The 25462-nt window shown below is 42.5% G+C and overlaps 1 protein-coding gene across 1 annotated transcript in view; it reads left to right on the forward strand.

The window, feature by feature from the left end:
* LOC132834399 (dynein axonemal heavy chain 8-like) overlaps positions 1 to 25462 on the forward strand; it is a 1143262-nt gene that overhangs the window by 378837 nt on the left and 738963 nt on the right. Inside the window, exon 19 of the mRNA XM_060853284.1 lies at positions 1097 to 1213. Within this exon, the coding sequence (XP_060709267.1) occupies positions 1097 to 1213 (117 nt within the window). The remainder of the gene's footprint in view (positions 1 to 1096; positions 1214 to 25462) is intronic.

Genomic DNA, 25462 nt, shown 5'->3' on the forward strand with positions numbered 1-25462 from the left:
ACCCAGACCTATTTCCCTCCGACTAATGCACCTCACACTATGGACAATTTAGCATGGCCAATTCACCTAACCTGCACGTCTTTGGATTGTGGGAGGAAACCGGAGCACTCGGAGGAAACCCACACAGACACAGGGAGAATGTGCACACTTCACACAGACAGTTGCTCAAGGCTGGAATCAAACCTGGGACTTGGTGCTGTGAGGCAGCAGTGCTAACCACTGAGCCATTGTGACAATTGTTCACACTAATCCTAATATCCCTGAGAGATACATAATTTACTGTCTTTAATAAATCTAATAAACTATGGCTGTGAGTTTCCCATCTTCAGGCTACGATTGAAAGTGGGAGAGTTTCCATGAGGAAAACCCATGGCCTATGGAGGTAAGAAAGCCTGCTGGATTTTCCAGTATACAGTTAAGCAATTAGTTGGTGGTGGGCTTTCTGACAGAATTATAACTCCAGATTGGGAAGATTCACCAGCCTGGAGCAGCTGCCAGTCAGAGGCTGAAAAAGATAGGTTGTATTTAGAGGGATGGGAAGTTTCTGGGGTTGGAGGTTATTTTGGGGAAAGGCTTTGGAGGTGTCAAACGTGAGGACAGGGAGGTAGCTATTTGCACCCATGCTCCAGTCCTTGGTCTAGTCCCTTGGTTTTATGCAAATTAGTGCAGATTGAGAGGTCACTCCCTTCCAAGCTGACAGTTTACCAGTCAAGTAGACTAACCCTTCCTCATTTCACTTGGAGTTGAAGTAATTGGAGCACGAGTGGGTAAAGGCTGTGAAACAGTACTCAATTTATCATTTAGGGACCTCAATTGATAACAAGGTGAGAAACTCAGTCTTGGGCCTTGTCACCCTTGTCATGGCAGGAAGGTGAAAAATATCTCTTCACTGCCATCATACATGATTACCTACCCCTTCTGTCATAGCTTCCACTGCTTTTTCAAGAGGAGTAATTACACTTTGGCTCTATGTATATATTGTGTAACTTTAAAGAGATAGAGAAAAACCAAACCTAGTATCAATGATGGCAGTTTTGTAACAATTTCATAACAATTAGAGTTTTGTGTTCATGGTTTATTGTTTCTTTTCCTTTAGATTGAATCTGTTCTGAGACAGGGAGCTGCCTCACTGAATTGGTCATCAATAACACTCGACAAATTCTTCTCTGATGTGAATTCAGCCATCGAAGAGTTGACTTCATTGCTCAAGACAGTAAGTAGATTTCTGAAAATGGTTACATTTTCTTACTAAACTGAAATTAGTAGTAGTAGTGGGAAACAGAGCCTCTCATTTGAATTAAGAGATGGCAAGTTTCCTGGTTAACGGTTTAATATGTGCACCTTGTAAGACACCTACTGTTTACAGAAATTAAACACCTCACTATGGCAAAATCAAGCAAAATTTTCAATGATGTAAAGTATCAGGCTCATGGAGCTTAGTTACTGAAAGTCTAAAGTGTTTCTATATTAATTGTTGCCCACTAACCCTTTCTGGACCTAGTTTTAATTTTACAGACCTAAGATACTGTAAGTTCCACTCCTGGAATTCTTTTATCAGAAGATGTTTATGGATACTTAATAATTTTTCAAATACTAATATTCCTGACTACATTGTAAATCTGAAAATCTTTACTGCAGCAGATTTCCAAAGACATGGATCTAGATTGATTGCAACCATAACTGAGATCCCACCATGAGCCTACGGTTAGCAATTTGATTTTGTTGACAGAATACTGTGGACCATAAGAAGTCATCACATTCTATCGTTTGCTTCCAGCTCTATTCCTGAGATGCTGCCTAACCTGCTGTGCTTTGACCAGCAACACATTTGCAGCTTCCAGCTATTGGCCAACTGGAATTGTTTTCCACATGTGCTGTTTTAAAAATATATAATGTCTGTAAAGGCTTTGGTTTTAATGCATTATATGATTGTGTCTATGTCTGGATTAAAAGGAAAAAGATTAATTCCAGATTATAGCTGGAAGTGAAATAGGTCAAGTGAAATAGGGATCGATAGGAAGGGTGAGGGGAGTAACAAATTAAAAGTATTATGTATGAATGCACGAAGCATTAGAAATAAGGTGGATGAGCTTGAGGCTCATTTGGAAATTGGCAATTATGATGTGGGGATAACAAACGTGGCTTCAAGTGGACAGGGCCTGGGAAATGAATATTCAAGGCTAGATGTGCTATCGTAAGGACAGACTGACTGGCAAAGGAGGTGGGGTGGCCTTGTTGGTAAGGAATGATATTCAGTCCCTTGCGCAGGGTGACCTAGAATCAGGGGATGTAGAGTCAGTATGGATAGAGCTGAGAAATTCTAAGGGTAGAAAGACCATAATGGGAGTTATCTACAGGCCCCTAAACAGTACCCTGGATGTAGAGTGTAAGTTGAATAAGAAGCTGAAATTGGCCTGTCGCAAACATATTACGACAGTTGTTATGGGGGATTTCAACATGCAGGTAGACTGGGAGAATCAGGATGGTACTGGACCCCAAGAAAGGGAGTTTGTGGAGTGCTTCCACGATGGATTCTTAGAACAGCTGGTGCTGGAGCCTACCAGGGAGAAGGCAATTCTGGATCTGGTGTTGTGCAATGAACCAAATTTGATCAGGGACCTCGAAGTAAAGGAGCCATTAGGAGATAGTGACCACATTACAATTAGCTTTAATCTGCAGTTTGAAAGGGAGAGGGTGGAATTGGAAGTGACAATAGTTCAGTTGAACAAGGGGAACTATGGAGCTATGAGGGAGGAGCTGGCCAAAGTTCAATGGTGCAATATCCGAGCAGGGATAGCAGTGGAACAACAATGGCAGGTATTTCTGGGTAATGCAGAAGGTGCAGGATCAGTTCATTCCAAAAAGGAAGAAAGATCCTAAGGGGAGGCAGGGGTGGCCGTTGCTGATGAGGGAAGTTAAGGACCATATAAAGACAAAAGGAAAAAAGTATAACATAGCAAAGATGATTGGAAATAGGAGGACTGGGAAGCTTTTAAAGAACAACAGAGATATCTAAAAAGGAAACACACAAAGAAAATATAAGGTACGAAGGTAAACTGGCCAAAAATATAAAGGAGGATAGTAGAGGCTATTTAGGTATATAATGAGAAAAACAATGGTTAAGACTAAAATTGGGCAATTGAAAACAGAAACGGGTGAATTTCTTACAGGGAACAAAGAAATGGCAGAAGAGTTGAATTTTACTTTAGATCTGTCTTCACTGGGGAAGACATGAGCAATCTCCCAGATGTAATAGTGGCTGAAGAACCTGAACTGAAGCGAATTTATATTAGGCAGGAAATGGTGTTGGAGAGACTGTTAGGTCTGAAGACTGATAGGTCCCCAGGACCTGATGGTTTGCATCCCAGGGTACTGAAGGAGGTGGCTCTAGAAATCGTGGATGCATTGGTGATCATTTTCCAATGTTCTATAGATTCAGGATCAGTTCCTGCGGATTGGAGAGTGGCTAATGTTGTCCTACTTTTTAAGGTAGGAGGGAGAGAGAAAACAGAGAATTATAGACCAGTTAGTCTGACCTCAGTGGTGGGAAAAATGCTGGAGTCAATTATAAAGGACAAAATTACGATACATCTGGATAACAGTAACAGGATAGGTCAGAGTCAGCATGGATTTGTGAAGGGGAAATCATGCTTGACTAATCTCCTGGAATTTTTTTGAGGATGTAACTCTGAAGATGGACAAGGGAGATCTAGAGGATGCAGTATACCTAGACTTTCAGAAAGCCTTTGATAAAGTCCCACTTGGAGGTTAGTGAGCAAAATTAGAGGACATGGTATTAGGGGTAAAATACTGACATGGGTTGAAAATGGGTTGGCTGACAGGAAACAAAGATTAGCGAAAAACGGCTCCCTTTCGAAATGGCAGGCGGTGACCAGTGGTGTGCAGCAGGGATCAGTGCTGGGACTGCAGCTTTTTACAATGTACATTAATGATATAAATGAAGGTATTAGAAATAATATTTGCAAATTTGCTGATGACACAAAGCTGGGTGGCAGGGTGAAATATGAGGAGGATGCTAGGAGAATACAGGGTGACCTTGACAGGTTAGGTGAGTGGATGGTTGCATTTAATGTGGATAAATGTGTGGTTATCCACTTTGGTGGCAAGAACAGGAAGGCAGATTACTACCTGAATGGAGTCAAGTTAGGTAAAGGGGCAGTACAACGAGATATCGGTGGTCTTGTATATCAGTCAATGAAAGCAAGCATACAGGTACAGCAGGCAGTGAAGAAAGCTAATAGCATGCTGGCCTTCATAACAAGAGGAATTGAGTACAGAAGCAAAGAAGTCCTTCTGCAGCTGTACAGGGCCCTGTTGAGACTGCACCTGGAATATTGTGCGCAGTTTTGGTCTCCAAATTTGAGGAAAGACATCCTGGCTATTGAGGGAGTGCAGCGTAGGTTCAAGAGGTCAATTCCCGGAATGGTGGGACTATCTTACGCTGAAAGATTGGAGCGACTGGGCTTGTATACGCTTGAGTTTAGAAGGCTGAGAGGGGATCAGATTGAGACATATAATATTATTAAAGGATTGGACACTCTGGAGGCAGGAAACATGTTTCCGCTGATGGGTGAGTCCTGAACCAGAGGACATAGTTTAAAAATAAGGGGTAGGCCACTTAGAACAGAGTTGAGGAGAAACTTCTTCACTCAGAGAGCGGTGGGTGTATGGAATGCTCTGCCCCAGAAAGCTGTGGAGGCCAAGTCTCTGGATACTTTCAAGAAAGAGTTGGATAGAGCTCTTAGGGATAGTGGAATCAAGGGTTATGGGGATAAGGCAGGAACAGGATACTGATTGAGGATGATCAGCCATGATCATAATGAATGGTGGTGTTGGCTCGAAAGGCAGAATGGCCTACTCCTGCAACCATTGTCTATTGTCTAACAATATTTGCCACTTGTAAGAAGTTTTATTTCTAAAAAACAGATTATTTCCAATGAATCCTGGTGAAAATCTTTTATTATGGATAGAGATACAAAAAAGAAGCAATTGAATCAAGATGTTTATACTAATGGTAACAGTGGTGGATTACAGTCGCATGTTACCAATGCACACATCCCCTCACAGTCATAACGCATGCATCAGATGAATTTCAGCCTGTAACATTTGTGTATTTTTATAGCAATCAGTTCTTATTTGCTAACTTTCCATTTGCAAGTAAGATACCAACTTGTCCTACATTGGAGGTCTGTCTTAATATAGAGCAACAAATGGTCTGGTTGGATTTTCTCAGTTTTTCTGTTGAACAGAGAGACCTAGGTTCAGGTATATAGTTCTTTGAAAATTGCATCACAGGTAGACATGGTAGTTAAGAAGGTAAAAACAAGACTGCAGATGCTAGAAACCAGAGTCTAGATTAGAGTGGTGCTGGAAAAGCACAGCAAGTCAGGCAGCATCCGAGGAGCAAGAAAATCGAAGTTTCGGACAAAAGCCCTTCATCAGAAATCAGATTCCTGATGAAGGGCTTTTGCCCGAAACATCAATTTTCTTGCTACTCGGATGCTGTCTGACCTGTGGTGCTTTTCCAGCACCACTCTAATCTAGGTAGTTAAGAAGGCATTTAGCACAATTGCCTTCATTGAGACAGAGAGTTATAGAGTTGTACAGCACGGGAATAGACTTCCAAATTTTCTATGCCAACCAGATATCCTAAATTAATCTAGTTCCATTTACTAGTATTTGAGCCATACCCCTCTAAACCCTTCCTATTCATGTACCCATCCAGATGCCTTTTAAATGTTGTAAGTGTACCCACCTCTACCAATTCCTCTGGCAGCTCAACACATACATGTCTCCGCTGTGTGAAAAAGTTGCTTCTTGATTCTCTTTCAAATCTGTCCCTTCTCATATTAAATCAATGCATTCCAGTTTTGCACTCTCTAACCTAGGGAAACGATCTTGGCAATTCCCGTCATGATTTTACAAACCTCCATAAAGTCACCGTTCAGCCTTCGCCATTCCAGGGAAAATAGCTGCAGCCTCTTCAGCCTCTGCCTCTTCCTCAAATCTTCCAATCCTGACAAATCCTTGCAAATATTTTCTAAACCCTTTCAAGCTTAACAGCATATTTCTGATAGCAGGGAGATCAGTGTTCCAAAAGTGGCATAACCAATGTCCTCGGCGAAAGTGAGGACTGCAGATGCTAGGATTAAAGTTGAGAGTGGTGCTGGAAAAGCACAGCAGTCCAGGCAGCATCCGAGCAGCAGGAGAATCGATGTTTCAGCCAAAAGCCCTTCATCAGGATTAGTGGAGGGGTACTGGTGGGAACGTCGGGAGAGGAAGACATGGAGGGCTTGGAGGCCATTGTCATGGCAGATGCAGGTGTATAGGGACTGGATGTCCATAGTGAAGGTGAAGCGTTAGGGGCCAGGGAAACGAAAGTCTTGGAGGAGATGGAGGGAGTGGGTGGTGTCCCAACCTATGGAGTTCCTGGACCGTAGGAAATAGAACAGTATCAAGGTATGTGGAGAGGAGTTCGGTGGGGCAGGAGCAGGCCGACACAATAGGTCGACCGGAGCAGTCAGACTTGTGGATCTTGGGTAGGAGGTAGAACTAGGCGATGCGGGGTTCCTGAACTATCAGGTTGCAAGCTGTGGGTGGGAGATCCCCTGAGGCGATGAGGTGGTGTACAGTCTGGGAGATGATGGTTTGGTGATAGGAGGTGAGACCGTGCTTGAGGGAGCAGTAGAAGAAGATTGTCTTCAAGTTGGCGCCTGGCTTCAGCGGTGTAGAGGTCAGTGCGCCAAACTACCACTGTGCCCGCCCCCCCACCTTTGTCAGCTGGTTTAATGGTGAAGGTGTTTGCCCAAAACATCGATTCTCCTGCTTCTCGAATGCTGCCTGACCTGTTGTGCTTTTCCAGCACCACACTCTCGACTCTAACCAATGTCCTATAGACTTAAAATATGACCACCCAACTCCCATACTCAATGAACTGACTAATAAAGGCAAGCACACCAAACACCTCCTTCATTACCCTGTTCAGACCATTGAGTATAGGAGCAGGAATATCATGTTGAGGTTGCACAGGACTTGGGTGAGGCCACTTTTGGGACACTGGTCTCCCTATTGTAGGAAAGATGTTGTTAAGCTTGAAAGGGTTCAGAAAAGATTTACAAGGATGTTGTCAGGGTTGGAAGATATGAGCAATAGGCAGAGGCCAAACAGGCTGTGGCTACTTTCCCAAGAACGACGGAGGTGCTGTGTACAGTTCTGGTCTCCCTGCTATAGGAAGGATATTATTAAATTGGAGAAGGTTCCAAAAAGATTTACCAGGATGTTGCTGGTACTGGACGTTTTGATTTATAAGGAGAGGCTGCATAGGCTGTCGCTTTTCTCACTGGAAGGTAAAAGGTTGAGGGTGACCTTCAAGAGGTTTATAATATCATGAGAAGCATAAATAAGATAGAGTCATAGAGATGTACAGCATGGAAACAGACCCTTCGGTCCAACTTGTCCATGCCGACCAGATATCCCAACCCAATCTAGTCCCACCTGCCAGTACCTGGCTCATATCCCTCCAAACCCTTCCTATTCATATACCCATCCAAATACCTCTTAAATGTTGCAATTCCACCAGCCTCCACCACTTCCTCTGGCAGCTCATTCCATATCCATACTACCCTCTGTGTGAAAATGTTGCCCCTTAGGTCTCTTTTATATCTTTCCCCTCTCACCCTAAACCTATGCCCTCTAGTTCTGGACTCCCCGACCCCAGGGAAAAGACTTTGCCAATTTACCCTATCCATACCCCTCATAATTTTGTAAATCTCTATAAGGTCACCCCCTCAGCCTCCGACGCTCCTGGGAAAACAGCCCCAGCCCATTCAGCCTCTCCCTATAGCTCAAGTCCTCCAACCCTGGCAACATCCTTGTAAATCTTTTTTGAATCTTTTCAAGTTTCACAACATCTTTCCGATAGGAAAGAGACCAGAATTGCACACAATATTCCAACACTGACCTAACCAATATCCTGTACAGCCACAACATGACCTCCCAACTCCTGTACTCAAAACTCTGACCAATAAAGGAAAGCATGCCTAATGCCTTCTTCACTATCCTATCTATCTGCGACTCCACTTTCAAGGCGCTATGAACCTGTACTCCAAGGTCTCTTTGTTCAGCAACACTCCCTCGGACCTTTCCATTAAGTGTATAAGTCCTGCTGAGATTTGCTTTCCCAAAATGCAGAACCTCACATTTATCTGAATTAAACTCCATCTGCCACTTCTCAGCCCACTGGCGCATCTGATCTGGTCAAGATCCTTTGCAATCTGAGGTAACCCTCTTCGCTGTCCATTACACCTCCAATTTTGCTGTAATCTGCAAACTTACTAACTGTACCTCTTATGCTCATATCTGATTCATTGATGTAAATGACAAAAAGTAGAGGACCCAGCACCAATCCTTGTGGCACTCCACTGGTCACAGGCCTCCAGTCTAAAAAACAACCCTCCACCACCACCCTCTGTCTTTTACCTTTGAGCCAGTTCTGTATCCAAATGGCTAGTTCTCCCTGTATTCCATGAGATCTAACCTTGCTAATCAGTCTCCCATGGGGAACCTTGTTGAACGCCTTACTGAAGTCCAAAAAGACAAAAGTATTTTCCCTAGGGTGGGGTAGTTCAAAACCAGATCAGATGGGCCAGTGGGCTGAGAAGTGGCAGATGGAGTTTAATTCAGGTAAATGCAAGGTTCAAAACCAGAGGGTATATCTTTAAGGTCAGTGGAGAAAGATTTAAAATGGATATGGGGGCAATGTTTTCACACAGAACGTTGTTTGTATGTCAAATGAACTATCAGGGGCAGTGGTAGATGCAGGTACAGTTACATAATTCAAAGGATATTTGTATAGTTAAAGGTACTGCTCCTCGGCTGCTGCCTGAACCGCTGTGCTCTTCCAGCACCACTAATCCAGTATATTAGCCAAATGCAGGCAAGTGGAACGAGTTTAGTTTGGGAAACTTTGTCAGCGAGGTCGGTAGAGTCTGTTCCCATACTGTATGACTGTCTGACTCAATGACCGCAGGACATACCCAGACACCTTTCCACATTATGGCCAAATCCTGTGTTAAACCATGTTGGAACAACTTCTGGAGTAAAAAAGCATTTGAATACTTCTGGAGTAAAAATCTTCAATATTTTAGCAAGGCCTTTTACCCTTGCAGCATCCCATTTCTTCAGCTGCTTTTCATATCATATGGAGTGAGTCATATGGTTGAAAACAGTTATCGATGATGCTGGAGACCTTAGCAGGAGGCCAAGATGGTTCATCCTTCTAACTAAATATGGATGCCAAAAGTTTAAGTCTTATCTTTTGCAATGAAGTGGGGATGTCTGTGGAGTCTCCATCTCCTGTTAGTTGTTTAATTGCCCACCATCATTCAAGCTTGGTTGTGGCAAGTCTACAGGCCTCAGATCTGATTTGTTGGTCAAGAAATCATTCAGCACAATTTCTTATATGCTGCCTAAAGTGTTTGCCATTCACATAGTTGCTTGTTGTAGCTTCATCAGTTTGACACTTCATTTTTAGACATGATTGGTCTGTCACTGATGCCCTCCTGCAGCCCTCTTTGACCCAGCGTTGATCTCCCAGTTTCATGGTAGTCATGACATCAGGGTGCCAGTGTTGGACTAGGGTGGACAAGGTCAGAGGTCAGATGACACCTGGTTATAGTACAACAGGTTTATTTGAAATCACAAGCTTTCGGAGCTTTGACCCTTCATCAGATGAAGTGAGAGAGAAGCACATAGCTTATCTCTCTGCCTCATTTAATCAGGTTATAGGTCATCCCTTTGCTTGTTATTCAGCAGTTGACACTTTACTCACACTGTCTGACATTCTTGATAATCTTCAGAGACCTGTTATTTGGCCTGTTGACACTCCACGCACACCATTTCTATGCTCTTTTGATCTCTCTATCCATTCACCGTTCTGCATTAGTAAAATCTTCCTTAACTGTCCTGTTTTGACGCCATCACCTTGATAGACTGTTATGATTTCTCAACCTTAATTAGTTTGTACAGTTTTGGTTCACTTATTATTTTGGTTACACCCTCTGCATGCGACTCTTATAGCTATCTTATTATTCCAGCAATTTTGTTTCTCTCCAGCACCACCTTATTTTAAATTTTTTGTTATTATCTCTCTGCCTCATCTAATCAGATTATAGATCATTCCTTCACTTGTTTTTCAGCTGTTGACACTTTACTGAAACCGTCTAACTCCGTTGATCACCTGCAGAGACCTACTATTCAGTCTGTTGACACTCATACCATTTGTATGATCTTTTAATCTCTCTGCCGATACATTCTGTGTCCGGAGTGTGGTGCTGGAAAAGCACAGAAGGACAGGCAGCATCTGAGGAGCAGGAAAATTGACGTTCCGGGCAAAAGCCACTCTTGACTCTAATTTCCAGCATCTGCAGTACTCACTTTCACCTATAAATTCTGTGCCTGTGTGATTCTCTCTTGCTTCACCTGACGAAGGGGCAGCACTTCAAAAGCTTGTGATTTCAAATAAACCTGTTGGACTATAACCTTATGTCAACTTATTCCTGACTTTGTTGATCGTGGCAATAAAACAGATAAACCAGGCCAGCAGGTTACAGATTGTGGTTGAATACAATTCTTCTGTGGCTGATGGCCTACAGCACCTCAAAGTCTGCTCCATTTAGCATGGACATTTTGCCACAAAATACATTAGAGGGTCTCCTCAAAGTGAAGATAGGACTTTATCGTCATAAGGACTCTGCAGTGGTCACTGCTGGCATCATGGATGTATGCGTCTGTGATAGGTTGATTGGTGAGGGAAAGGCAAAACAGATCTTTCCTTCTGATTGAGTACCTCACCACCTTCCACAGACTCAGTCTATCAGCCTTCAAGATTCGACCAGTTCTCAGTGATGGACATTTAAGTCCCCAATCCAGAATACATTATGTACCACTGTCATCCTCCAAGTGATATTCAATGTGGAAGAATACTATTTTTTTCAGCTGAGAGTAGGTCATAGGTAGTAATCAGCAGGAATTCTACTTGCCCATGTTTGACCTGATACAATAAGATCTTATGGAATCTGGAGTCAATGTCAAGCACTCCCTCAGTGACTTTTTCCCCAGCTTGTACCATTGTGCTACTGCCTTTGATGGGGTCTTACTTGCTGTTGAGATGGGGAATGTCTGGAAGTGGCGATGGCTTTGCCTTTTACATCATCTTTAAGGTATGATTCCAAGAGTATAACTATGATTATCCTGTGGGATGGGTTTTCCAACATTAGCACGAGTCCTTCAGATGTTTGTTAGAATTTTGAGGTTTGTGATCACAGTTAACTAATATATGCAATCAATCATCTGTAAGTAATTTCAGATAATTTGCTAAGAAGCAGAAAATTAAGTATGATGCTTTACATTATTGGGCAAAGAAAGGAAATACACAAGCCATTACAGTTGAGGACAATTTACCAATCCTGAAGCTGTTCTGTATAATGTAGAGGCAAAGGTGGTGGATTCCTTTGATTTGAAGTGGTGGAGTGAATGTGCTTGATCATTTGAGTCTTTGTTTTGTTTCCCACTCAAGTTGATGTTGAGGAATTCTTGGTCTTCTCCCAAGGCAGTGGTGGTTCATTCCCCAGGATCCTCTCTGCCTCTCTCGCTCTCGCTCTCGCTCTCACTCACACACACACTCACTCACTTTCTCACTCACTTCCCACAAATCCTGTTAATATAATTTATTTGCCAGTGACCACAGATAGCTACCCAAGATGAATGTTGTCTCCTTGCCTGCCTTCATATGATGGACAGTTTATCATTAATTCGAAGAATAACAAATTTTAATTTTCCCAAACAGTAAATTAATAATAGATTACATATGGCACCAGAAAAATCGTTGGAGCTAGTTTAATGAGGAATCACGACCTCAGTAATTCTTGTGACCTTTTGTTTTGTTTACATATGCTAGAAATTTGGAAAACTAATTACTACTGTAAAGCATTAAATTAAATCAATTTTAAAGTGACCCCAATTTCTACATTTAAACAAGTAAGTCTTTGCAAGGAAGGTAGCTATGTCTTTCTCGGTACCACAGCTGATGGTAGTGGCTAATATAATTTTTTTCCTTTGTTTCACTTTTGTAACAATTGATATAACTGGGTAGCCTGCTCAACCATTTTAGAGTTCATTGCTGTGGGTCTGGAGTCACATGTGGATCAGATCAGATAAATAGTAGATTTACTTGCTTAAAGGATATTAGTGAAGCAAAAATGGCAAGATTTTTGGCAATTAACACTGATAATATGGCTGAGATTAGTCTTGCTTTTTATACTAGATTTTACTGAATTCAAATTTCACTTTCATGATGAAATTTAAATTATCCAAAACATTAGATTATTACCATTATATTACCACCTCTGTTGAATTAATACCTACCAATTGGAGGTTCAGAAATGTTTGTTTTATTGGTCAGAGGATTGATATTGTGGCTGAACAGGACATCGGTGAGGCCACTTTTGATGCATAGAGGACAGTTTTGGTCACCCTTCAATAAGAAGGATTTTATTCAATTGACAAGGGTGCAGATTTGCAAGGATGTTCATGGACTAGAATGTTTGATTTATAAGGAAATGGTGGATAACATGGGATTTCTTCTACTGGAGCATAGGAGGTTGAAGAGTGACCTATCAAGGTTTATAAAATGATGAGTGGCATAGCTAAGGTGAATAGCAATGGTCTTTTCCCTGGGGGGGAGGGGGATATCAAAACTAGAGGGCATAGTTTTAACCCAGTGGGCAACATTTTCACACAGGCTGGTTCATATGTGGAGTGAATTGTCAGAGGAAGTGGTGGATGCAGGTACATTACAACATTTAAAAGAGATTTGTACATGAATAGGAAAGATTCAAATGTAGGCAAATTGAATCATAGAGTCATACAGCACGGAACCAGACCCTTTGGTCCCACTAGTCAATACCAAACATAATCTCAAACTAAACTAATCCCACCTTCCAGCTCCTGGCCCATATCCCTCCTATTCACATATCTATCCAAATGTCTTAAATGTTGTAATTGTACCCAGATGCACCACTACCTCAGAAACTTCATTCCACATGTGAACTACCCTTTGTGTAAAAAATGATTGTGTCTTTTTTAACATCTCTCTGAAGTCACATTAAAAATGTGCCCTCAGTCTTGAAATCCCCCATCCTAGGGAAAAGACAACTACCATTAACTTTATCTATACCTCTCATTATTTTATGAACTTATAAACATTTATCAGGTTGATTCTCAACATCCTATGAGTCAGTGGAAACAGTTCCAACCTATCCAGCCTTTTCTTATAACTCAAACCTTCCATACATTGCAACATCCTGGTAAATTTTTCTAAACTCTGTAGAGCTTGATAATATTCTACCTGTAACTGGGCAACCTGAACTGGACACAGTATTCCAGAAGAGGCCTCACCAATATCCTACACAAACTCAACTTGACTTCCCAATTGCTATACTCAAAGGACTGAGCAATGAAGGCTAGCGTGCCAAACGTCTTCTTAACCAACCTGTCTATATGTGACTAAACTTCAAAGAATTATATGCCTGCACACCTTGATCCCTCTGTTCTACAACCTGTCATTAATTTTATGAAACCTTCTCTTATTTCTTGTGCCAAAAAACCTCAAATTTATCCAGACTGAACTCCATCTGCCATTTTTCAATCCATTGACTCATTTGATCAAGATTCCTTTGTAATCTTAGAAAACCTTCTTTACTATCTACTGTGCCACCATAGTTCATGATTTTTTTTTAATGTCAATGAAACAAAATGAATAAAAATCTTTTTTAGTAAAATATAATGACTGTGAAAACTGTACAAAAACTAAAATCTTTAACTAAACATGCAAACCGAGGAGCAGTTGCAAGATCAACTGCTGTCAATGGGTGAGTTTGATTTGGGAAACCTAATTGGCATGCACAAGTTGGACAGGAGGGTTCATTTCAACTCTGTGTCTCTGTTTAGTTTGCAGGTCGGATTTGCTCTAATGACTTGAGTGGCTGAGTACGCTTAAACAGCAGTTCTTGCAAGTAGCATGAATATATTGGTGAAACTTCAAAGAACCTCAAAATAATTAGAGCAGCACAATCAGGCATGACAGGTTAAGTGGCTTCCCTCAGTGCTGTAATTTTTACAATTAAGTGAAGTATACAGTAGATCCAGCAATCTGACAAGAGAATCAAGGGTTACTGTTTTGCATGAACAGCCTTCATCAGATACTTACACCACATGGTAGGCTACTCTGGAAGGTTAGATTGCATGGAATCAAAAGGGAGCTGGCAAATTGGATACAAAATTGTCATGATGGCAGGAAGCAGAGGTTAATAATGGAAGGATACTTGGTGGACTGGAAGCCTGTGACTCAGGGGTTGGTGCTGGGCCCATTACTGTTTGTTATCAATATCACTTATTTGGATGAGAATGTACAAGACAATGATTAGTAAGTTTGCTGATGACACTAAAATAGGCGGTATTGTGGACAGTGAAGAATATTATCAGAAATAGCAGCAGGACCTTGACCATCTGAGGAAGTGCGCTGAGAAAGGCAAATGGAGTTTAATATAGATAAGTGTGAGGTCTTGCATTTTGGAAAGTCAAATCAAAGCAGGAGTTTCATAGTGAATGGTAGGGCCTTAAGTTGTGTAGTAGAACAGAGGGATCTTGGAGTTAAGGTTCACAGTTCTCTAAAGTGGAATCACAGGTCAGCGAAGAAGGCTTTTGGCACACTGGCCTTCATCAGTCAGGACATTGAGTGTAGAAGTTGGGAAGTTATGTTGCAGTCGTACAGAACATTGGTGAGGCCGCAGTTGGAGTATTGTGTTCAGTTTTGGTCACCTTGAGATAAGAAGGATGTTATTAAACGGGAAAGGGTACAGAAGAAATTTACAAGGATATTGCCGGGACTCAATGATGTGAATTATAGGGAGAGGTTGGACAAGCTAGGATTTTATTCTTTAGAGCATAGGAGACTGAGGGGGAACCTTATAGAGTTGTATAAGATCCTGAGAGGCATGGATAAGGTAGATGCACTTAGTCTTTTTCCCAGAGTTGGGGAATCGAGGACTAGAGGGCATCAGTTTAAAGTTGTAGGGGAAAGAGTAAAAGGGAGCCTGAGGGACACCATTTTTACACAGAGGGCAATACGCATATGGAATGAACTGCCAGCGGAAGTGGTTGAGGCGGGTACATTAACAACATTTAAATGGCATTTGGGACAAATACATGACTAGGAAAGAATGAGAAGGATATGGATCAAGTACAGAGAAATGGGGTGAGCATCGATGGACATTTTGGTTGGCATGGACCAGTTTAGGTCAAAGAGCCTGTCTCCATGCTATGACTCCATAACTCCAGCAGCAGTGCCTGCCATGTATTAAGTATTCCCTTATCTTGTTATTTCTTTTAACATGCACCATTTCACATGTATCATGGTGAAATTTCATCTGCCAAACAGAGACACACACAAGAATTCCCAGAAGCATGGCATTCCAACCGGAACTCTATCAACAAATGCATCGAATTAGAATTCATCTACCATTCCCTGAGAAAAAGAACAGGAAATGACATCACCACAGGAAAGACATCACCAACCCACAGAAACCCAAACATATAAATAGAAAGCAGGAATCATGTACACTGCTTTGCCTGAGTCCCACGGAAGATGTTACCTAGTAGGGTGACGAAAATCTGGAAATGTCTGTTGTTCAGTCTATTCTTTTTCCCACTTACCTTGAAAGGTGGAACCATGTTACCTGTCCTCCAGTCCTCTGATACTTCCCCTATGGCCAGAGGAGAATTAAAAATTGGGCCAAAGTCTCTATAATCTTCTCTCTTATCTCAAACAGCAGCCTACAAAACAACTTATCCAAACTTGGGGATTTATTCACTTTTTAGACTGCTAAAACTGCCAATATCAAACTACTTAAGAACCTCACATCTCTCTTCCTGAATTCTGTACCTGTATCCTCCTTCTATAAAGTGAAGACAGACATGAAGTTCTCATTTAAAACCCTATCAATGTCCTCCAATTCCTGCACAGATTTCCCCCTTGGTCTGTTATGGGCTCTACTCTTTGAATCCCCCTCCCAGTCTGTCAAGATCATGCAAGTCCTGGACCTTCTACAACACGTAGGTTAAGTTATTATATTTTACATTAAGATTAAACCACGGCACGACATCATGGGCCAAAAGGCCTGTTCTGTGCTATACTTTTCTATGTTCTATGTTCTAATACCAAATCCAAGCTAGCCGATGACTGGAGGAAGAATGCCACATCTTCGGCCTTGGGACCCCTCAACCATATGGCATCAACATTGACTTCAACAGTTTCCTTATCTCCCCTCCCCCACCACTCCAACTCAACATCACCCTCTTGAACTGTCCAACCTATCCATTTTCCTTCCCACCTATCTGCTCACTCTCACCTCCAACCTATCATTATCCCTTGCACCTGCATCTGCCTATCACCTTCCCAGCCACCTTCTCCTCACCCCCACCTCCACCCTCCTATTTTTCTCTCAGCCCCCTTACACTGCCACATTCCTGAAGAAGGGCTTATACCCGAAGCAAAAAATGAGGTCTGCAGATGCTGGAGATCACAGCTGCAAATGTGTTGCTGGTCAAAGCACAGCAGGTTAGGCAGCATCTCAGGAATAGAGAATTCGACGTTTCGAGCATAAGCCCTTCATCAGGAATAAGAGAGAGAGAGCCAAGCCGGCTGAGATAAAAGGTAGGGAGGAGGGACTAGGGGGAGGGGCGATGGAGGTGGGATAGGTGGAAGGAGGTCAAGGTGAGGGTGATAGGCCGGAGTGGGGTGGGGGCGGAGAGGTCAGGAAGAGGATTGCAGGTTAGGAGGGCGGTGCTGAGTTGAGGGAACCGACTGAGACAAGGTGGGGGGAGGGGAAATGAGGAAGCTGGAGAAATCTGAATTCATACCTTGTGGTTGGAGGGTTCCCAGGCGGAAGATGAGGCGCTCCTCCTCCAGCCGTCGTGTAGTTGTGTTCTGCCGGTGGAGGAGTCCAAGGACCTGCATGCCCCTCCCACTCCACCGAGGACATGCAGGTCCTTGGACTCCTCCACCGGCAGAACACAACAACACGACGGCTGGAGGAGGAGCGCCTCATCTTCCGCCTGGGAACCCTCCAACCACAAGGTATGAATTCAGATTTCTCCAGCTTCCTCATTTCCCCTCCCCCCACCTTGTCTCAGTCGGTTCCCTCAACTCAGCACCGCCCTCCTAACCTGCAATCCTCTTCCTGACCTCTCCGCCCCCACCCCACTCCGGCCTATCACCCTCACCTTGACCTCCTTCCACCTATCCCACCTCCATCGCCCCTCCCCCTAGTCCCGCCTCCCTACCTTTTATCTCAGCCGGCTTGGCTCTCTCTCTCTTATTCCTGATGAAGGGCTTATGCTCGAAACGTCGAATTCTCTATTCCTGAGATGCTGCCTAACCTGCTGTGCTTTGACCAGCAACACATTTGCAGCTTATACCCGAAGCATCAATTCTGCTGCTTGGATGCTGCCTGACCTGCTGTGCTTTCCAGCACCACAATCTTTGACTCTGATCTCTGGCATCTGCAGTTCTCACTTTCCTTCTTTATTCCCTCTCTGCATATCGCCTTCCCCTTGATATACTTATCAAATATTCTGGAATTTTTAAATCTGTAGTCACAAGGCAATAGCTTGGTTTTTTTTTCCTTTCACATTTTTAATGCACAATGCTTTTCATTTCAAGGGTTTAAAATATCATTAAACTGAGTATAAATAAATAAACCTCAGGACTCTTTCTATCTAAAACTAAATTACATCCTGTCTTGCCCATCTTAACCCAAAACTGATACAGTTTAAGTTAAATAAATATACATTGTTCTTAATAGATAGTTTGTCAAATTATGACTTGAATGAAACTGTCCTGCCTTTCACCTAATGCTCATATGATTCTTAAAAATATGCTAATATATGCATTGAATGCATTCAATGTTTCAGAATCTCTGCAGAAGAGAATTTCAAGGTTCAAAGATCCAGTGAAAGATAAAAATGAGTCAGTAGCTGTGACTGGTATTTGTTCCAAACTGATCAAATCTTCCCAATTACTCTATCTCAGGGACCACATTAACTTTCAATCAGTTTTATTCGTGTCACAATCAGTTATTCATGCATAGCTATGTTCAACAAACCTGCAAATACGCATTCATAATGTCTATTGTATTCAAAAGTTCATATCCTTTTTGGGCAGATGAACTGTGTCTTCAGGCACAGCAGGCAAACGGGATGTTCCCGTGTGCTGTTAAATATCTACGCCTTGCCAAAGCATTTTCAATAAACCGGTGACAGGAAAAGATTAGCACAGGTTCATACCACATTTTTTCTCAACTTATTTTTTATTCTCTTGTGTGGCGTGTGTGTTAGTGCTTAACCAGCATTTGATGCCCATCCTAGTTGCCCTTGACAAGATGGGAGTTGACTGTCTTATTGAACCACAGTGTTCTATGTGCTGTAGGTAGACCCACAATGTCATTAGGAAGGTAAGTCCAGGCTTTTGACCCAATGACAGTGAAGGAACGAAGATAATTTTCCAAGACAGATGGTGACTGTCTTCAACAGAAATTTGCAGATGGTCATGTTCCCATGTATTTGCTGTCATTGTTCTTTTAGATTGAAATGGTCATGGAGTTGGAAAGCACTGTCTGAGCACCGTTAGCAAATTTCTGCACCTCATATGACAAACCCTTCATTTCCAGGATCATTCTTGTGAACTTTCTCTGGATCCCCTCCAAGGCTAGCACATTCTTCCTGAGATATAAGGAGCAAAATTGCTGACAATATTCCAAATGAGTTCTGACCAGAACCTTATACAACCTGAGCAGTATAGCCCTGCTCTTATACTTTCTCCCTCTTAAAATGAAGGCATTTTCTTCCCTAACTGCCAACTGAACTGACATGTTAACCTTAAGAGAATCCTGAACTAAGACTCCTCAGACAGTTTGTGCTTTAGATTTCTGAAGTCTTTCCCCATTTAGAAAATAAACTATATCTCAGTTCTTCTGATAAAGTGCATAAGCTCACAATCTCTCACATTGCATTCCATCTGCAATTTTTTGCCCACTCTCCTAGCCTGTCCAACTCATTCTGCAGCCTCCCCATTTACTCAACACTACCTGTCACTCAACATACCTTTGTGTCATCGACTAACTTAGCAGAAATGCCCTCAGTTCCTCGTCCAGATCATTAATGTATAAATGAATAATTGTAGTCCCAACACTTTGCCCTGCTGAAGTCTACTAGTCATTGGCTGTCGTTCTGAAAAAGGTGATTTTATCCCCACGTTTTGCCTTCTGCCAGTCAGCCAATCCTCTGTCCATGCCTGTACCTTGATCCAAACATCATGACTTATCTTAGTTAGCAGCTTCATAAAAACAGGGAAAGTAGGTGCAGGAATAGGCCATTCAGCCCCTGGAGCCTGCACCATCATTCAATATGATTATAGCTGATCATGTAATCTCATTATCCCATTCCCAACCTCCCCTTATACCCCTTAATCGTTTTAGCCACAAGGAGCATGTCCAGCTCCCTCTTGAATATATCTAATGAACTGGATCTATCAATGACCTGTGGCAGAGAATTCCACAGCTCACAACTCTCTGATTGAAGAACTTCTTCCTCCTCTCAGTCCTGAATGGCTTGCCCCTTCTTCTTAGACTAGTTTTGGACTTCCCCAACATCAAGAACATTTTTTCCCTCATCCAGCCTGTCCAGTCCCATCAGGATTTTATATGTTTCTATGAGATTGCCCCCTCATTCTTCTAAATTCTAGCGAATGCAAGCCCAGTTGATTCAGTCTTTCCTCATATGTCAGTCCTGCCATCCCAGGAACCTTCACTGGACTACTTCATTAGCAAGATTAGGAGACGAAAACTGCAGACAAAAGGTGTGACCTCACCAAGGCCTTGTATAATTGCCATAAGACATCCCTACTCCAGTATTCAAATCCTGTTGCTATGAAGGCCAGTATGCCATTAGCTTTCCTCACTGCAACTGCATATCAATCTTCATCAACTGTTCCACCACAACTCCCAGGTCTCATTGCACCTCATCTTTTCCTAAATTGCCACCATTCAGATTATAATTTGCCTTCCTGTGGATAATCTCACATTTAATCACATTATATTGCATTTACCAAGTATTTGCTACTCAGTCAAGTCACCCTGCAGTCTCTTAGCATCCTGCTCACAGCACACACTGCCACCCAGCTTAGTGTCATCTGCAAATTAGGAGACATTGCATTCAATTCCTTTGCCCAAATTGTTAATGTATATTGTGAACAGCTGGGATCCCAGCACTGAACTCTGCAACACCCCACTTGTCATTCTGAAAAGGAGCTGTTTATTTCAGTTATCTGCTTCCTGTCTGCCACCTAGTTCTCTATACATGTCAATACATTACCTCTGATATCATGAGCTTTAATTTTCTGAGCTAATCTCTTGTGTGAGACCTTGTCAAAAGTAACCTTTTCAGAGGCAGAACTAGAAATCCAAATAGATCATGTCCACTGCCTCTCCTTTGTTTAATCTGCTTTTTCCTCCTGAATTCTAACCAATTTGGCATGACCTCCCCTTGATGAATGCTGATTTAGCCCTCTTTTACCATTCACTTCCAAGTATGAGTCTGGCAGGAGGTTTGGATCCAAAGCAGTAGAGAACCAAAGGAGAAAGTTAAAGACAGTACCAAAGTTCATAAGAGCAAGGTTAAAAAGTAAAGGCAATCTTGATAATCGTAGTATTAGACAGGGCAGGCAAGAGCATGGCAGGAAGCAAGGGAGGTCTGGGTTAAACTGCATTTATTTCAGGCAAGAGTTCTGACAGATAAGGCATGGATGGGTATATGGGACCGGAATATTACAGCTATTACAGAAACACAGCTGAGGGGGGACAGAACTGGCAGCTCAATGTTCTCGGGTATGGATGCTTGAGGAATGGAAAGCAAGAGAGGAGGGGGAGTTGCTTTAACGATTAGGGAAAATGTTATAGCAGTACTGAAGGTTCATTCACTGATTCTATATGGGTATAACTGAGAAACGGAAAGGGGGAGATCATTTTGATAGCATCCACCATCTGTGGAAAAAGGCTCTCACTGTTCACCCTATCTAACCCTCTAATTATCTTATATCTTTCAATTAAGTCACCTGTCAAACTTCTTCTCTCTAATGAAAACAGCCTCAAGTCCCTTAGCCTTTCCTCATAAGACCTTCCTTCCACATCAGGCAACATCCCAGTAAATGCCCTCTGAACCCTTTCCAAAACTTCCACATCCTTCCTAAAATGCAGTGACCAGAACTGTATGCAATACTACAAGTGCAGCCTCACCAGGGCTATGTATAGCTGCAACATGACCTCATGGCTCTGAAACTCAATCCCTCTACCAGTAAAAGCTAGCACACTGTATGCCTTCTTAACAACCCTATCAACCTGAGGGGTGAAAACTTTCAAAGATCTATGTACGTCGACACCGAGATATTTCTGCCCATCAATGCTACAAAGAATCTTACCATTAGCCCAGTACTCTTTATTCCTGTTGCTCCTTCCAAAGTGAATCACCTCACACTTTTCTCACATTAAACTCCATTTGCCACCTCTTCGCCCAGTTCTGCAGCTTATCTATGTCCCTCTGTAACCTGCAACATCCTTCTGCACTGTCCACAACTCCACTGATTTAGTGTCATCCACTAATTTACTAACCTATCCTTCTACATCCTCATCCAGGTCATTTATAAAAATGACAAACAGCAGTGGCCCTAAAACAGATCCTTGCGGTGCACCACTAGTAACTGAACTCCAGGGTGAACATTTCCCATCAACCACCATCTCCCAATGTCTCCTTTCAGCTAGCCAATTTCTGATCAAAATCGTTAAATCACTCTCTATCTCGTGCCTCTGTATTTTGTACAATAACCTATTGTGGGAACCTTATCAAATGCCTTACTGAAATCCATATACACCACATCAACCACTTTACCTTCATCCACCTGTTTGGTCACCGTCTCTAAAAACTCAATAAGCTTTGTGAGGCATGACCTACCTTTCACAAAACTGTGTTGACTTTCCCTAATCAACTTATTCCTTTTTAGATGATTATAAATCCTATCTCTCATAAGCTTTTCCAACACTTTACCTGCAACTGAAGTAAGGCTCACTGGCCTATAATTACCAGGGTTGTCTCTACTCCCCTTCTTGAATAAGGGAACAACATTTGCTAACCACCAGTCTTCTGGCACTATTCCTCTAGACAATGACTACATCAAGGTCAAAGCCAAAGGCTCTGCAATCTCCTGCCTGGCTTCCCAGAGAATCCTAGGATAAATCCCATCCGGCCCAGGGGACTTATCTATTGTTACACTTTCCAGAATTGCTAATACCTCCTCCTTGTGAACTTCAATCCCGTTTAGTCAAGTGGCCTGTATCTCAGTATTCTCCTCAACAACGTTGTCTTTTTTTAGTGTGAATGCTCACGAAAAATATTCATTTAGTACTTCTCCTATCTCCTCAGACTCCTCGCATAATGTCTCATCACTGTCCTTCATTGGCCCTAATCTTACTCTAGTCATTCTTTTATTCTTGACATACCTGTTGAAAGCTTTTGTGTTTTTCTTGATCCTACCTGCCAACAACTTTTCATACGCCCTCCTGGCTCTCCTTAGCTCTCTCTTAAAGTCTTTCTTGATTAACTTATAATACGCAAGCAACCTAACTGAGCCTTTACATCTCATCCTTACATAAGATTACTTACTTACTTACAGTGTGGAAACAGGCCCTTCGGCCCAACAAGTCCACACCGACCCGCCGAAGCGACAACCCACCCATACCCCTACATATACCCCTTACCTAACACTACGGGCAATTTAGCATGGCCAATTCACCTGACCCGCACATCTTTGGACTGTGGGAGGAAACCGGAGCACCCGGAGGAAACCCACGCAGACACGGGGAGAACGTGCAAACTCCACACAGTCAGTCGCCTGAGGCGGGAATCGAACCCAGGTCCCTGGCGCTGTGAGGCAGCAGTGCTAACCACTGTGCCACCGTGCCGCCCTTCCTTCTTGAAAGGAAGCCTTCTTCCTCTTGAAAAGAGGTTCAACTTCTTTAGTAAAGCATGGTTCCCTCACTTGACCACCTGCTTCCTGCCTGATAGTTACATACTTATCAAGGACACATGATTGTTGTCCCTTGAATAAGCTCCACATTTCAATTATGCTCATCCCCTGCAGTTCCCTTTCCCATCCTATGCATCCTAAATCTTGCCTAATTGCATCATGATTGCCTTTCCCCAACTATAACTCTTGCCCTGCGGTAAACACCTATCCTTTCACTAAAGTAAACGTAACCAAATTGTAATCACTATCACCAAATTGCTCACCTACCTCCAAATCTAACACCTGGCTGGGTTCATTACCTAGTACCAAATTCAATGTAGCCTCGCCCCTCCTGTGTCAGGAAACCCTCCTGCACACGTTGGACAAAAGCTAGAAATCTACAAAATAATGTGAGGCATAGATAAGGTAGATGTCAACAGCTTTTCCCTATGATACAGGAGTCTAAAACTAGAGGGCGTAGATTTAAGGTGAGAGAAGGAAGGTACAAAAAGGTCCAGAGGGGCAAGTTTTTCACACAGAGGCTGATGAGTGTCTGGGATAGGTAAATTGATGGAAATAGTACAGAAGAATGTGGACCAAACACAGGCAAATGAGATTGGATAAATTGTGAAAACTGGGTGGCATAGACAAGATGAGCCAATGGGGCTGCTTCCATGCTGTAAACTCTGTGACTATGACTCGACTCCATAATCTCATCCTTACGCATAGACTCAAAAATCTTACCAAATTTAACGTCAGGCCAACCAACCTATAATTTCCTGTTTTCTGCCTCTCTCCCTTCTTAATCACCTGAGAACCATCTCCTTTATATGTTTTGAGGTAATTTTACATAATAATCTAAACCATCTGCACATTTAAAGAGCTGGTCACTCCACTGGGAAAAAGACTTCGACTATCCATCTGTCTATGCCTCTCATGATTTTATAAACCTCTATCAGGTCACCCCTCAGCCTCTGGTGTTCATGTTCAAACCTGAGTTAGAACTTCCAATGTGCATCACCTCCCATTTGTTCAGATTAAATTCTCATTGCCATTTCCCTGCCCAACTCTTTATTCTGTCCATATCCTGTTGTGTCATTTTGGCAATCCTCCTAAACTCCGCAGTTCCTCCTATCTTTGTGTCATCTGTAAACTTGGGGAGGGGATGGCTTTGTGTTATTATCACTAGGTTATTAATCCAGAAACCCAGATTATGCTCTGAGGACCTCGGTTTGAATCCTGCCACAGCAGGTGGTGGAATTTGAATTCAATAAAAAACAGGAATTAAGAGTCTAATAATGATTTGTTGTTGGAAAAACCCATTTGGTTCACTAATGTCCTTTACAGCAGGAAACTGCCGTCTTTACCCGGTGTGGCCTTCATGTGACGCTAGATCCACAATAATGTGGATGATACTTAATTGCCCTCTGGCAATTAGAGATGGTCAATAAATACTGGTCTAGCCAGTGACACCCACATCCTGAATGACTAAAAAAAACTACAAGCTTACTAATCAGACCACCTACATTCTGTTCCAAGTCATTTACATATATTGCAAAAAAACAGGGGTCCTAGCACTGATACCTGTGGAACACCACTGGTCACAGATCTTCAATCATAAAAACAGTCTTCTCTACTGCTATTCTATCTTCTATGGCCAAGCCAGTTCCGCATCCATCTTATCAGCCCACCATGTCCTCTGTATCAACCTGCCATGAGGTACTTTGTCAAAGGCATTGCTCAAGTCCATGTAGGCAGCATCCTTCTCTCTGCCCTAATCAATTATCATTGTCAATTGCTCAGAAACCTAAATCAAGTTTGTGGGACATGACACCTTCCACACAAAGCCATGCTACTGTTGTAAATGTGAATATAATGTCCCTCAGAATGTTCTCCAATAATTTCCCTATCACTGATGTAAAGCTCACCAGCCTGTAATTTCCTGGATTATGCCTGCTGACCTTCTTAAGCAAAGGATTCTCCAGTCCTCTGGGGCCTTGCCCATAACTAAAAAGTGTAACAAAAGTTTCATACAAGGCCCAAGAAATTTCCTCCCTTGTGTGCCTCAGCAAACCAGGATAGATTTTAGCACATCCTGGGGACTTGTTTACTTCAATGCTGTCAAAGCACTCAACACCTTCTCCTTTTCTACATCAATATGCCATGGAATATGAACATACCCTCTCTAGACTCACATCCAATCTGTCCTTCTCCTTTGTGAATATTAATGCCAAGTTCTCATTAAAAACCTTAACCACTTCCTCCGGCTCC

The sequence above is a fragment of the Hemiscyllium ocellatum genome, chromosome 3 (assembly GCF_020745735.1).
Source record: "Hemiscyllium ocellatum isolate sHemOce1 chromosome 3, sHemOce1.pat.X.cur, whole genome shotgun sequence".
In the NCBI taxonomy this organism is placed as follows: domain Eukaryota; kingdom Metazoa; phylum Chordata; class Chondrichthyes; order Orectolobiformes; family Hemiscylliidae; genus Hemiscyllium; species Hemiscyllium ocellatum.